The sequence below is a fragment of the Zosterops lateralis genome (genome assembly GCF_965231275.1).
Source record: "Zosterops lateralis genome assembly, chromosome: 6".
Taxonomy (NCBI): domain Eukaryota; kingdom Metazoa; phylum Chordata; class Aves; order Passeriformes; family Zosteropidae; genus Zosterops; species Zosterops lateralis.
In genome coordinates, this window is record NC_139761.1 from 21671760 (window position 1) to 21685373 (window position 13614).

Consider the following 13614-nt stretch of genomic DNA (forward strand, 5'->3'; position numbering starts at 1 on the left):
CTCTTTAATTTTTTACTATAGATAAATCATATTATTCACAATGGAGGATTATACAAAAGGCCTTTCAATGAAGCTTTTGAAGAAACACCAATGCTGGTTGCTGTGCTGACCTATGTGGGCTATGGTGTTCTCACTCTCTTTGGATATCTGCGAGATTTCATGCGGCAGTGGAAGATTGAGAAGTGTCAAAATGCAACAGAAAGAGAAGAACAGAAGGTAACCACTGGGAAATAATGTTGGGTGGGAAATGATGTGGCTGAGGCCTGAGAGTTTCTTTGGGGAGAAGTGGTGTTCAAAGTTTGCTGCTATTTTCCTTATCTTCTGGATGCCCCAAATACTATACAAGTACTCCTGTGTCATAAAAAATATAATGTTTCAGGTTATTTTTCCTCAGAGTAGTTGCTTTATCTGTCTCAGTGGAAAACTGCATCAACAGTTGTAGCAACTGAAAGATCTCCCAGCTGCAGAAACAAGAGTTTGAGGAAGAGTGACTGCATGTTCCAGCATCAGGACCTAAAGAAGGGCTCTGGTTTTAGTTTGACACCAGTGGGAGGTTAATGCTGATCTGGTGGCTGAGTTTTGATTTGGAAATATTATTAATTCTCTTTATCTGAAGCAGTTGCAAAGAGAAGTTTGTGGGTCAGATACAGAGCACAAGCTATATAAGTTTAAATTTTTTGGAGTCCCGAACACTAGCAGGTTAGCTGGTGAGTAATTTGAAATACTGACTCATGGCTTACTGATAATGATTAGAAACAATTAATTCATGTTAAGACCTATTCACAAAAGCTTCTGTTACCGGGTGAAAGGTCTTGCCTGCTTCAGCAGTTAGTCTGGAAAGGATAATTCTGATTTTCAGTACCTGTAAATTATTTTTAGAGATCTTTATTTCCCACAGGGTTAATTGTTGCTAGGAAGCTACTGTTGAAACATGAAGTTCACAAGCTATTTTCTTGCTAACTCTTAATGTAAGCCCTCTTATAAGAGTGTGACTACTAGTGAGCTTTCTCCAAAGGTCTTTCTCTTGCTGATTTGGATTCTGTTTTTCTCAACTGCTTTGGAGAGCCAGTGTGGCTTATAAAATGTCAAGGGAGTTCCTTTTCCGGTTGTTGGCCTCTCGTTCTCTGTGCAGCCACACAAGCAGTTGGCTAGCAGAAAAGGGGGGGGGGGGGGGGGGGGGGGGGCAGAAAAGATGTCTCAGTAACGCAAACAAATAATCAAGGGTGGCAGGGAGGAAATAAAAAAGGGAAGGCTCCTTTGGAGCCTTTTTTTGGAGACAGCACTGGAGTAAAGTGCATATATTTTTACAGTAGATTAGTTAAGGACCAGTGCCTAAAATTACCTCACAGTAGAGTAGCTTCTTTCTGAACATTGTGAGGTAGAATTAAGCAGATTCATAGTGGGGCACTAAATTCCAAAACAGAAGCATTCTTACAGTTTAATGAGTTTAATGTTCTTACAGTTTAAGGAGTTTAATGAGTAAAAGGCGTATCATATTGGTTAAAAGTACAGGAGTTTAAGTTTACACTATTGTCAAAACTAACTTCTGGAATATGAAAATAAAAATCTTGAATCCCTTTTAGCAGTTAACATATTTGATTACAGAATGCTGGTTAAATCTCAGCTTGGAATTTGATGTGTTCATTAATGTCTTTTGAGCTACTTTGGTTTATAACACTTGAGAACACGACACCCTTATATTTTTCTGTGTATGAAGCAGAAGTTGATACAGCAGAGGACAGACAAAACGGTTGCAGAAAGCTACCAAGACATTAGAATAAAAGTTTAAGTATTGGTTTGCATTCATGGTGTTGAGGATTATAAAGGAGTAACTGAAGTGTTGGTGCAGTTACTCTAATTGTTACATTTCTGTTGCACAGTTGCTGTGGAAAGTTTGTCCTGTTATTAGTGTATAAGAATTGCCTACAGCAGCCCTTTTCTGTGGGAGCAGTCATGGCTCTTACATGAGTGAGTGTAAAAAGGGGGCAGTAGGTCTAATTCAGTAACACATTATTGATATTGGGCTCCCAGTAAAGATCGCCACAGAGAACCTTGAAGCACAGAGGTTGATAGGAACAGATTATCTGAGTCCTAAAAGAAATGTATCCTTGAATTTTTTTTAAAACTAATTTAAACATTGCATCTTACCCTGAAAGGCATTTGCTTAACAAGTATGCCTTCTGGAAAGCTGAATTGAAACTCTCAGTTTCTGTATTGGTTATGGCTTCCATGAAGAGATGCACGCATTCTGGTTTTGTTTTGTACATAGGATGTCTGTGGACAGAACTAATAAAGAGTGCCAGTGAATATTGCGTAAGAATGAAAAATAGGAAATCCTGTTTAAAGAAGTTTAGGTGGTGGAGAAAGCTCAGCCTAGAGTAGTTCCCCAAATCATGTCTCTAGCACTTAGATTGTAATAGCTGCTTCTGATATCAGACAAATACAAAAGCGATCAAGTGAGGTCTAGAACATACAGTACTTATCCTCACCCTTTGCTGCTTTAATCTTTGTTTGCTTGCAAATGAATTGATGTGAGAGCATGTTGCAGCATGTCTCGTGTGGGAGCCAGAGGTTATTTTGGTGCAGGAGGTGGAAGGGAAGGTGTGTGCTCGATTACTTGTTTTGAAATGATTTTCTGCAATATTTGAGTCTCTCTGCTGGATGGCAGCCCAGTCACCTTTTGGTAAGGGAATGCAGGTACTGGTGTCCAGAAAAGCTCAAAACTCACTTTTTTATTATTATTGATACATTCAAATCAGAGAACCCCTGTAATTAAACTGGGGTACTTTCTGGCAGATTTGTGAAAATCTTTCCGCTGTATTTATTATTGAAATTCTGAAGAGACAACTAGATTATTTTGATTTTCTTGCATATTAAGCAAAAGAATTAGCCTTACTTATTTGAAATAGTTCCTAATTGCATGGGTGAAAAATTACAGAATCATGTAGCGTGAGGAGGTATTTTGTAAAGGGTTGAATGAAGCTGTTCTGAAAATCACGGAATTGAAGTATGTGGATTTTCTGTTGTGTGTTTCTGAAGGTGATTAGATTTAAAAGTGTAACATAAACTTAGGTCCAAAATAGTATCAAAAACAAACATAAGGAAAAGACTCAGTTTTTCTTTGTTATGGAGGGCAGTTTATTTCAGTAAGTCCTTCCTTAAATTGTCACTTAATAGTATAATCTTCTGCATCATAACTAGAAAACTGCAAGTGACCAAACAAATTTAAAGAGCAGAGCAGGATTTTGAACAGGTTTGAATTACAACTGTCTCTGATGGCAGGTAAATTCTTTGGAATTTATTAGAGCCATACATTGATATAAATGATTCCAGGAAAACCTAATATTCACTCACTGTTGAAACACAAAAGGGTGAAGAGGCACAGACTTTTCTAGTACTGATTTCCAGGAAATAGCTTCATGGGTTTTGGCTTTGTTTAAAATATATCCAGCTGAGCTTTTCCTGGAAACCAGTGTTGTGTAGCACATCCTCTCTGAAGCATTACTGGTCTGTTTTAGGCATGGGTAAATGGCAAGATTAACAATTCTGAATTACAGTGGAATCAGTTAATGCGTACCCAATTTAATGTACTGTCTGATCATAAAATATAGTTAAATCTGCAAAATGCTTCCAGGATTTTACAGGCAGGATGAAAATCACTTTTACCTTTCCTCCAGTCTGATTTGCCTGTTGATTACCTTATATGTTTTGTGTTTGGGAGTGACTGTAAACAGGGCTGGTAAGTCTCTAATATACTGCTTCGTGCTTTGTAGCTTGCTGACTTAGAATGTGTTTCTAGCATCTGGGGTTTTCAAACACATGTTCACAGGAGTCCAGCTGTAGGAATATTTCAGGGGCAGTAAACTGGAGTAGTTTGTTCGATGTTGTCTTAGCATCTCCATAGCTCATCAGAGGCCTCCTGATGATACAAAGGCTACCCACAGTTATTGCTCCACTTTTCTTGACTCACATAACAGCGAGATGAAACTAGTCTTTCTGCCTCGTTTTAGAAGCCTAAAATTTGTTGCAGTTGTCTGCTCAATTTCTGTTCAGAGTCCGTTGTGTGTTATCAGAGAGCACATTATGTGAATTGCAGATAAGCCCTGCTGGTGCTCATGGCACCATTTGTTAGCTTAGGTGTAATGCTGTGAGAACTTGGCTCTAAAAGTAGCATAATCACTGCATTTGCATGTGCCCTGAGCTAAAGGCTGCAAAGCTCTCATTATGACCTTCACTTGTTGCAATATTAATTTGGAGTATGATGAAATAATGGATTCCCAAATGACCTATGCTAAGGTGTTGCACCCCGAGGGAGAATTTTATTCTTCCCTTAATAGGCTGTGCTGTTCATTGAAATTGCTATGCTTTTCAGGCTTCTGGGAGACCACTAATACTTTGGTTTCTTCATCAGGCATCCTCTCACACATAGGGGATATGTTCTAGGCTGAAATTGACAGAAATAGAACTTTAAAGGAGTTTTTTAGCTCCATAAATGAAAGAACTTGCTGCTTTTGCTCCCGCTTTTGGGCCCAGTGTTGCAGTTGTTTGACTCTGTTTACTCAGAAGATTGCTCAAAGAAGCAACTCCTAGAATATTTTTCCTCTGAATGAAATTTTCATCTCAGATTGATATTCTTAGGGGCCCTTACAGCTAGGAAGAGTGTTGAATCTGAAATAAAATGAGAACTTGGTAGGAAAATAACAAGATCTGAAGGCCATTTAAAGATGATAGTGGTTGCTTCCAGCTCTAGGATGCTGTTGCTGCAGAGAATTGTGGCTGCATGTCTCAAAAATTTTAAATAATGGAATACACTAAGTTGGAAGGCGGCACCCACAAGGACATTGAAGTCTAGCACTTAGGCCTGCACAAGACATCCTAAAGAGTCACAACCATGTGCCTGAGGGTTTCCAAACTTCTTACTGTCTGTCAGACTTGGTGCTGTGACCACTTCCCCTTGGGACCCTCTTCCAGTGCCCTCTGGGTGAACACCCACTGGGTGAAAAGTGGAAGATTGAAAATGCTAAATTAGCATGAGGAATTCAAGTAGTCTTTTTGTTGTACTATCATCTGGAATGTTGTACTTCATCTGGAATGCCACACTGTAGAAGGATGGAGGAGGTAAATAAACAAACAAACAAACCCCCAAACCAACCAGCAGACAGAGAATCTGCTCCTGTATGCCAGCTCCAGAAGAGGGCTCTGAAACTCCAGAAGTCAGTATCAGTTTATAAAGGCACCATATCCTTACCCGTTGTTTTTCATGGTCTCGGATGTGTAGGTCATGAGAACCCCTCAGTGGGGTTAGGATCACTGAGGAAGCAGACAATCCATTTTTGCCAAAATCACACTTTCTGCTTGTCCTATTCCAAGGAATTTTCTCATGAGATGTATGTGAGGATGGTTTGTTGGAGGGAGCAGTACATGTGTAGATAACAAAGGAGTTGACAGTGTGCTGCACTTAAAGCCCTTGACTATAATTCTACAACTAGATACCCCCCAAAACTAAAGCTGGTGTCCTGTATTAAACCTTAATTCCCTTACCCATAATTTATTCCTTGAATTCCTGTTGACTTTTAAAATTTTTTTTTAAATCATAATCCAATAGGTTCAGAGAACTTCTCTATTTCACAGTAACTTTAAACTTGGTTCTGTTGCTGGCTTTTAAGATCATGCTTGCGCTACATGCACAGGTGGTGCCAACCTGTTGTGGGTGATTGTCGTTATCTCACCTGTTGAGCTTGTTACTGTTCTGGCTTTGTCAGCTTGGGTTTCAAAAGAAAACTCATTTGATGAGTAATCTGAAGGGGAACTGGGCTGTATCAACCCAGGCATACCTGCTTGAGTTGGAATAATGACTCATTTCCAGCCTCCCCCTCCTAACCAAGAATCTTGGATAAAATATCTGTTGTTTCTCAACTCACATAGTTGGTGTGCTTGGATAGCTATTGCAAAGCTGAACTCTTGTGTGTAGATGGTTAAAAGGAGTTGAAAATACTGGGAAGCAGTTAGATTGAACAAGTCTCTAGAGTGTTAATCTTCTAATGTGCCAGGGTTTCTTTTTGATTTCAGTTCCCCCATCCCTCTACAAGTAACATAGAAGAGGGTCTGAAGCAATTGTAGAAAATAATTTTGATTTTGTGTCATGAATTGAGACAGGAACATGGAAGAAATATTTGCCCTTCTGTGCATCTTAAGACCTAGAAATTTTATTCCTACTATCTGTCTTTGAGAAAGGATGTGCTTGTGATTCTCTGAAAGAGTGCTAGCTAAATTTGAGTTGTTTCTCCATAGTTGAAATGATGGAAATTCATATATTTGTGCCTTTTTCGGCACAGGCAAATCAGAAATGGGTTTAGGTGAAACTACATCTGCTTAGAAGTTGGCACTTCTGAGCTTGGTCTTCTCTGTGCAGCTGCTGGTAGGAGGATGCAAAGGTGTGGACCTAAATGTTCCTTTACTCCAAACTGCAAAGACAAAGTTGTTGAATCATTAAAAAAGGAAGGTAATGACAAAAGTACTCCTCCTGCAGGCAAGTATTGCAAGTAAGAGCTTGTAAGTGCCTGTTTGTGTTTTTATTAAAAATCTGCCATAAATGCTCTCAGTTTTGCTTCAGTGGTACAAATATCTGACACTATAGTACTTGGTGAGATACTCTGCCTCTCTCATACTGTTACCAAAAATAAAATTCCTGTCACAATGTTTGCATTTTTCTTGTGAAAAACAGGAAGAAATGCTCTGCTGGCTCTTACTTTGTAATAAATTGTACTTTTTTCCTTCTGTAGATGATTAAAAAGGTCTTTTTTTTTTTTTTTTTTTTTTTTTTTTTTAATTCCAAACAGAAGCAAATTAATTTTGCCTTCTTATCTCTACTAAATGACGAACTATCTTTATTTAAATAGTAAAAAGGAAATCTTGTGACTTTGGAGCGAGGAAAAAAAATGTTCTTGAGTGCTCAGATGTCCTTGCTGCCACAGTTAGTTTGACATTCTTGTGTTATCCATTCCAGGCAGTCACTTACTTTTCCTGGAAAACATTGGAAGGGAAGCTAAAATACAGGAAAGACTCATTCATAAAAATCACTTGGGAGTTCAGTGTTGATAAGCTGTGCAGAGGAGACGTGCCATAATGTAGGTTATTAGCTTCTACTGAAAACAAAAAATTGTGGAAGGTCCTAATGGCAATGTGTAAAATAATCCTAGTGGTGCTGTATTAAATGCACTCCTTGTGCACAGAATAAAATATGGTAGAGCACCTTAGTTTTCCAAGTCTTTGTGCATTCAGTACAGCAATGCATACTGTTTAGTGCCAAAAAGCCATTGCATGTTCCCTTGCTCTGCTTAACTCAAAGGCTGACTATACCTCTCCTGCAAAGATTATACGCCCATGATTTAATGGAGGGGGTGATTTTATGTTTGTGTTTTCTTGAGTTTTTTCATTACACCAGAATGACAGAAAAGAATCATTCTTCTTACTCTTATTTTGCTGTCACATATATTTTCCTTTTACTTTGAGTGCTTTTGATGTGTTTCAGGACTTTGTCCCGTTGTACCAGGACTTTGAAAATTTCTACAACAGAAACCTCTACATGCGCATTCGGGACAGCTGGAACCGTCCGATCTGTAGCGTGCCAGGGGCCAAGGTGGACATGATGGAGAGAGTTTCCCATGACTATAACTGGACATTCACGTGAGTCAAAATGCTTGCAAGGCCTGTCTTGAAATATAGAGTCTCTAAGAGCAAGTTACAGGCTGTGAGGTTAAATGAACAGTGAATTATGAGCTTTATCCTGAAAGTTTGAGCTTTCTAGCAGGTTGAATCAATGAATTTTGCTCTTTTGAAATGCATTTAGCTACCAAGGTGATGATTTGTATATAATCTTTTGGCTACTTTACTGTATTAAGGTTCCCTGAGCATACACCTGTAATAAAATGAATACCTTTGTGCCTGGTGACAAGAACCTGGTGTGGATACTTTGGATTGCACTGCTGGTTGTGACTTTATGTTGATTTAGAAGTTCTGCCACTTGAAGTAAATGCTACTGCCTGAACTGAATTTCACATGATTGTTTTGAGTCATAACTAAAGCAGTCTGTAGAAACAAAAAGAAGTACAAATAAAGGGTTTTTACAAATTGGAAATGACATTATCACAGGTTTGATGTGAAGAGGTTTGCGGTGCAGTACTTGATGAGACTAGCTATGTCTCTTCTTGGCTTTCAAGGGCAAAAGAATTAGATTTTTTTTCTGCTAAACTTCTTCCTTATGCTCCTTGTCACGTATCGTTAGCACAGAAGTGCCAGATGTGTTTCCTTTCTGTGGTTAGATGATATCCCGCTTGAGGGGCTGCCAAGTTAATTGATCTAGAGATGTTATTTTGTAATTGAAAGAAAAGTTGTATGTTTCTGGGATGGAGGGAGAAACATGTCAGAGCAGCAGGTGGTTTGAGAAGCCTCAAGCAATTTGATGTGTGATAGCAAATTCACTTGTAAATGTAAACTCTTCAGAGAATTAATTTGAGATTGTAACATAGGGAGAGAATCTTTTTCACTGATTGTTGCAATTTGATGATGAGAGGCAGTACTGAAATAATTTAATGGTGGTTCTATTGAATTAGCATTTCAGTGTATAGTCCAGGAAAGTGAAATAATAATCTTCTGGTGTAGATAATTTTTTTTAATTTTGAGTGTCCTAACTTGTGCTGTTTTTAAAACACAGATACACAGGGAGAGTGATAAAAGACATCATAAATATGGGTTCCTACAACTACCTTGGATTTGCACAGAAGACTGGGCCTTGCCAAGAAGCAGCTGCTAAAGTTCTGTCCCAGTATGGAGCTGGGGTGTGTAGCACTAGGCAGGAGATGGGTAAGTTGGAGGTTCCCTGAACGTGTATTTCAAAGTCTGTATCTGATTGCAGGTCTTCGAAACATTAATTGTTTCAGCATTGAACTTTAGTCTAACTGATAAAACAACTTTTACTTCAGCGAAGACAAATTGACTTCCTGGATTTAGTTTACACTTCACAGCATTTGTCTTACTTACGTTTTCATATATGGGGTTTTTTTCAGTGTTCCCTTATGGACCTTTAAATAAAGCACAGCTTGGTTGGTGGAAATTCTCCTTGTAGAATTTAACAGTAGTGAAAGCTTCTTACTCTGAATTTCTTGTTTGTTTTATGTGCAGGAAACTTGGACAAGCATGAGGAGCTAGAAAAGCTAGTTGCCAGGTTCCTAGGTGTGGAATCTGCAATGGCATATGGAATGGGATTTGCAACCAACTCTATGAACATTCCTGCTCTAGTTGGCAAGGTATGGCTTAAGTCATGGACAAAAGCTCACCTAAAAAAGATTCTAGTGGTTCATTTTTCTAAAAGCTACTTGTTGCTTTTGTTTTTCCTCAATGGCAGCCCTTGCAGATATTCTCTAAGGAAACTGTGGGTCACAGTATGCATCTCTAACCATTGCAAAAACCTCTTTGGGAAACAGCATTCATGGGACAAGTAGCAGCCCAGAACTTTCTCTCTGGGAGAAAGCCTAGCATGTTAAGACTTGCTTCCTCAGGCTCTTCCTTGGTGTGTGAAATGGTGGCTCTTCAACACTGATTGGCTGAAGGTATTTTGGTGCTTTTGAGACACTAAGAACTGACTGTGTCAGCTACACTGATAAGCTGAATTGTGTGTTGGTACATAAAGAATTTATTATCTGAGTGACAGCTAGAAAATCCTCCCTTTGAAGAAGAATGATGTTTGAGGGAATTAAAGCGAACTGCAGAGATTCGTGATGTTTACTGTTAGTCCAAGTGTCCAGTATCTCCAACTATGCTATTTTAGTTATTGGAAAACGAAATGAAAATGAAATTTTTCTTTGCCTCTTCTGGTGCAAAATACATATTCTCTTAGCTCCTCCATAGAGTAAAATAGTGCAAGTACTGGAACAGGTCTTATTTTTTTTGAAAATGATTCACGATCAGCCTAATAGTGCTAGTCTAATGGACTTCTTTGTCCTTGTGTAGTGAATTATTTTGCTTTTATTTAGTTAATTTTTTTTTTTTCACTTCCTGAGATTACTTCGTAAATATTCAACTTGCAGTATCTACAGATGACAAATTTGCTGCCTCATTTTTCCTGGCAGCTTTTCTTCCTGGTGATTCTCCTTTGGATTAGCTGCAGTGTCTTCCTGCATGGTTTTTTGTTTTTTTGTAACAAGGAAGTAGCGCTGTCTACATAATGTGCCTTTTCTTTTGGTCTGTTAAGTTTTAAATATCAAATGCTTTGCATAATAAACCCATTTTTGAGTCTGATGCTAGAGAGAAATTCAGTGCTTCAAATCTAGTCTTTCTGGAGTCAAATGCTTCTGCAGTGCTATGAACCTGACCAACCTATGTGACTTCTGACATATCTTACCTGCATTTTTTGGCTCTTTGTCTTTCCACATCTCTCCAGTTTTATGTTCAACAGAAAAATGATTCATGATTTCTCTGAGACCTTTCAGATTCAGTACACACTGTCAGATATATTTAAGGAGATTGCTGGTTGTTGTCGCTACAAATTACTCACTCCTGCAAACTTACTCCATCTTTTTTTCTATGTGAAGCCCACTGTATATCTTCAGTACCTTATGAGGATACTCTTGAGACACCTAACTCAGACCCCGAGTTTTTACCTTTGAACTTCAACAGGTTTTACAACCACTTAGAGAATCTGAACAGTAAATTTCAAGGTGTATAACCTACCTGTTTTTATGCAGCTCACTTTACTGAGCCAACTCTTGTCATAAATGGGTACGCAGTCCATACTGGGTTAGTCATGAGGATACTTAGTTTCTTTTACACTTGAAATAAAGTGGTAAGAAGCTTTTGCCTCATAACATTATAAGTGCTCTTATACTCAGGTCAATACTCCAAACAGAAATTGCACTCTGGTGAAGAAAAGAGTTCTTATCAAATAAACCATTTTGCAGTTCAGAATGCAAATGTGGTGGGGTTTTTTTTGGCTGCCTGAAGTTGCTTCTCACTGCACATTTGATTTCTTCATTGTCTGCAAATAAGGACACATAAATCCTGAATTTTGGCACCACCCAGTACACAATTAATTGTGTGTGCACAACCTGTTTGGCAATGTTTTGACAGTCCTCAGTAAAGCTCAGAGATTTTCATGCTTGATTAAACTCTTGGGCTTTTTTTTTTTTTTTTAATGACTGTTTGTGTCTTTTTGAATGTCCTACTTACATTTTCAACTGCAAAGCTGCTTGAAATACAAGATACCTTTGAAGTTAATGGTATCTGGGCTCCTATATTACTACTAAATTAGCTAAACCAAGCTACTGAGTATAGTTGCTCACATATACTGGACCACCTGTTCTTTTTCTGCTCTGTGGAATCCTGAAGCACTTTGTTTATGTTCCCTACTGAATCCTCTTTTAATAGCAATATATGCAGTCTGACTATCCTAGATCCATCTCTATGCCATAATTTGATCAGGATTAGTCATCAAAAGGAATTCAAAAGCTTAATCATTATTTAGTTGATCTTTATTCACTATACCTAATTAACAGCAGCCTCTACTAAGGCGATGCTGAAAATAGGTGTAGTTGGTGTAGACTGAAAGTTGTATTCAGCGCTGTTAAAGCATCACTAAAAACAGGTCCTCGTGCACCTGGCAGTTTTCAGCAGTAGAGACTCTGTCACTGCCAAGTATGCTGAGTCTAGACCACAGATAATGTGAAATTTGAGGGTTACTTAGTCAGAAGTTGTTAGACCATTTGAGACTAAGCTAGACTCTCAAACTTGCATGTTTTGGATTAAGTATCATTAATGTAGTTAGTATAACTAGATAATAACACCAGTCTGTACTGCCTTTAGCACAGAGCTTTGCATCATAGTTCTGGATTGAGAGACACTAGACAATTGAGTTAGGACAATGCTACTTAAAGGAAACATTTTTAGTTGTAAGAAAGCAAATTAATTTCCCATATATAGGTGAGTAGTAAAATTAAGTGCTCAGGACCGAATTACACAATTCATGTATGTAGTGCTCTGTAGTAAAATGTGGCATTCCCTTCCATTGGCCTTGCAGGATGTGGTGGTCAGCCTGATCTTCACTGGCATATCTTTCTAGAGCCCAAGTTGTGTTATCTCCAGTTACCATTAGCCTTGTCCTGGATGCTTTCTCAAATGTAAATTTGCTGATAAATGCAACTGAAGTCTTATCATTGTGGTAGCATCACCGAGTTTTACATATAATCATCAATGATTGCTGTACTGTGCGAGTGGCTTATGTAGTCCATTGCCCTCTCTCTGGTGGCAGACAGTACTGGGCTAGTTACTACTTCTTCAGTTTCAAATTAATTTGTTTCTAATTGAATGTCCTGTTAGCAGAGAGTGAAAAGAGGCTGCTGCTGCTCATCAAATTGTTAAGTCTCTTTCTCCACCAAAAGCTCATCCTTTTTTTATGGAAAAGCTTTTTCTAGGCAATTAATCTCTTTTCCTTTTCTTTTTTTTTTCTTTTTTTTTTTAATCCATCACTTTTCCTGCTTTCTTCCATTTAAGAAGGATACTAGTACTAGATTATTATGTTCACATTTTTTGATACAGTAATGTTTAACAGCAGTGTCCTCTGATGTATACATACTCTCTCGGGTATAGTAGTTCCAAAGAGCAAACACTAATTGGAAATTTCCATACTTTATGTGCCAAAGTCTATGAAACATGTAACCTGAATGTTTGTAGCAGCAGTGTGAACACTGCTGCATTTGCTGCAGTTTCTGGGGAAAACCAGTCTTGAGCTTTCTCAAAATGTAGAATGTTTCTAGGCACATTGCAGTTCTAGTGCAGAATTTCCTTTGTTCTAGTGCAGAGAAAATACTACTGTTGTCTGTGACATTCCTTGTATAACTATAGGCAATGCTTTTCATAGTCCTTTCTAATAATTCCCATTGCAATCCTCCTGATTGTTCCCTCCATCAGTTGTTACTAGAGAAGCATGAAATGGGCATGTTGCAGTGTTAGATCTTCAGCATCTTGACATCCTTTTTAGATTTTTAACTGAGCAAAGACACTTCTAAAGTTGCAGCATGTTTGGATAGTAATTTGAGTGGGCCAAGGTTATTTAGAAATATTGTTGCTCCCTTATATATTAATCCCCCAATATACATACATTCCTGTAGTTCACAGTGATAATGCTGTGACTGAATGTTCAGTGTATCAGTTATTGACCTGTAAACATCACTGCTCTCTTAATATACGTATCCTGTTTTAATGTTTATCCAAGGATTTATCTTCTGGGTTTTTTTGAAAAAGCAAATTAATTCAGTATCATGTTTAACGGCTTCAGAAAACTTCTCCATTTCATCATGCAATTCTGTTTTCCACTTTCTGTCTCTTGTAAATTAGCTCCATCCAGATGTGGGTTTAGTAAATGGTTGCCTCCTAATGGAAGTAATAGTGCAACTTTGATAATAACCTCGGTCTTCAGTGTGCTGTTTCTTAGCAGCACTGTTGACTTGTTGAGTGAATTGTGGCAAGCTGCTCTGCTCCCTGTTTTACCTGACTGTGTAGGAGGATGAGTGCTCATCAACAGCATTCCGGCGGGTTCAGCTGTTGGACTTCAGGAAAAGTGAA

The 13614-nt window shown here is 38.3% G+C and overlaps 1 protein-coding gene across 1 annotated transcript in view; it reads left to right on the forward strand.

The window, feature by feature from the left end:
* SPTLC2 (serine palmitoyltransferase long chain base subunit 2) overlaps window positions 1–13614 on the forward strand; it is a gene marked incomplete at its 5' end in the record, with an annotated part of 73713 nt that overhangs the window by 10649 nt on the left and 49450 nt on the right. Inside the window, 4 exons of the mRNA XM_083864040.1 lie at window positions 22–216; window positions 7532–7686; window positions 8714–8862; window positions 9181–9305. Coding sequence (XP_083720166.1) covers window positions 22–216; window positions 7532–7686; window positions 8714–8862; window positions 9181–9305 — 624 coding nt within the window. The remainder of the gene's footprint in view (window positions 1–21; window positions 217–7531; window positions 7687–8713; window positions 8863–9180; window positions 9306–13614) is intronic.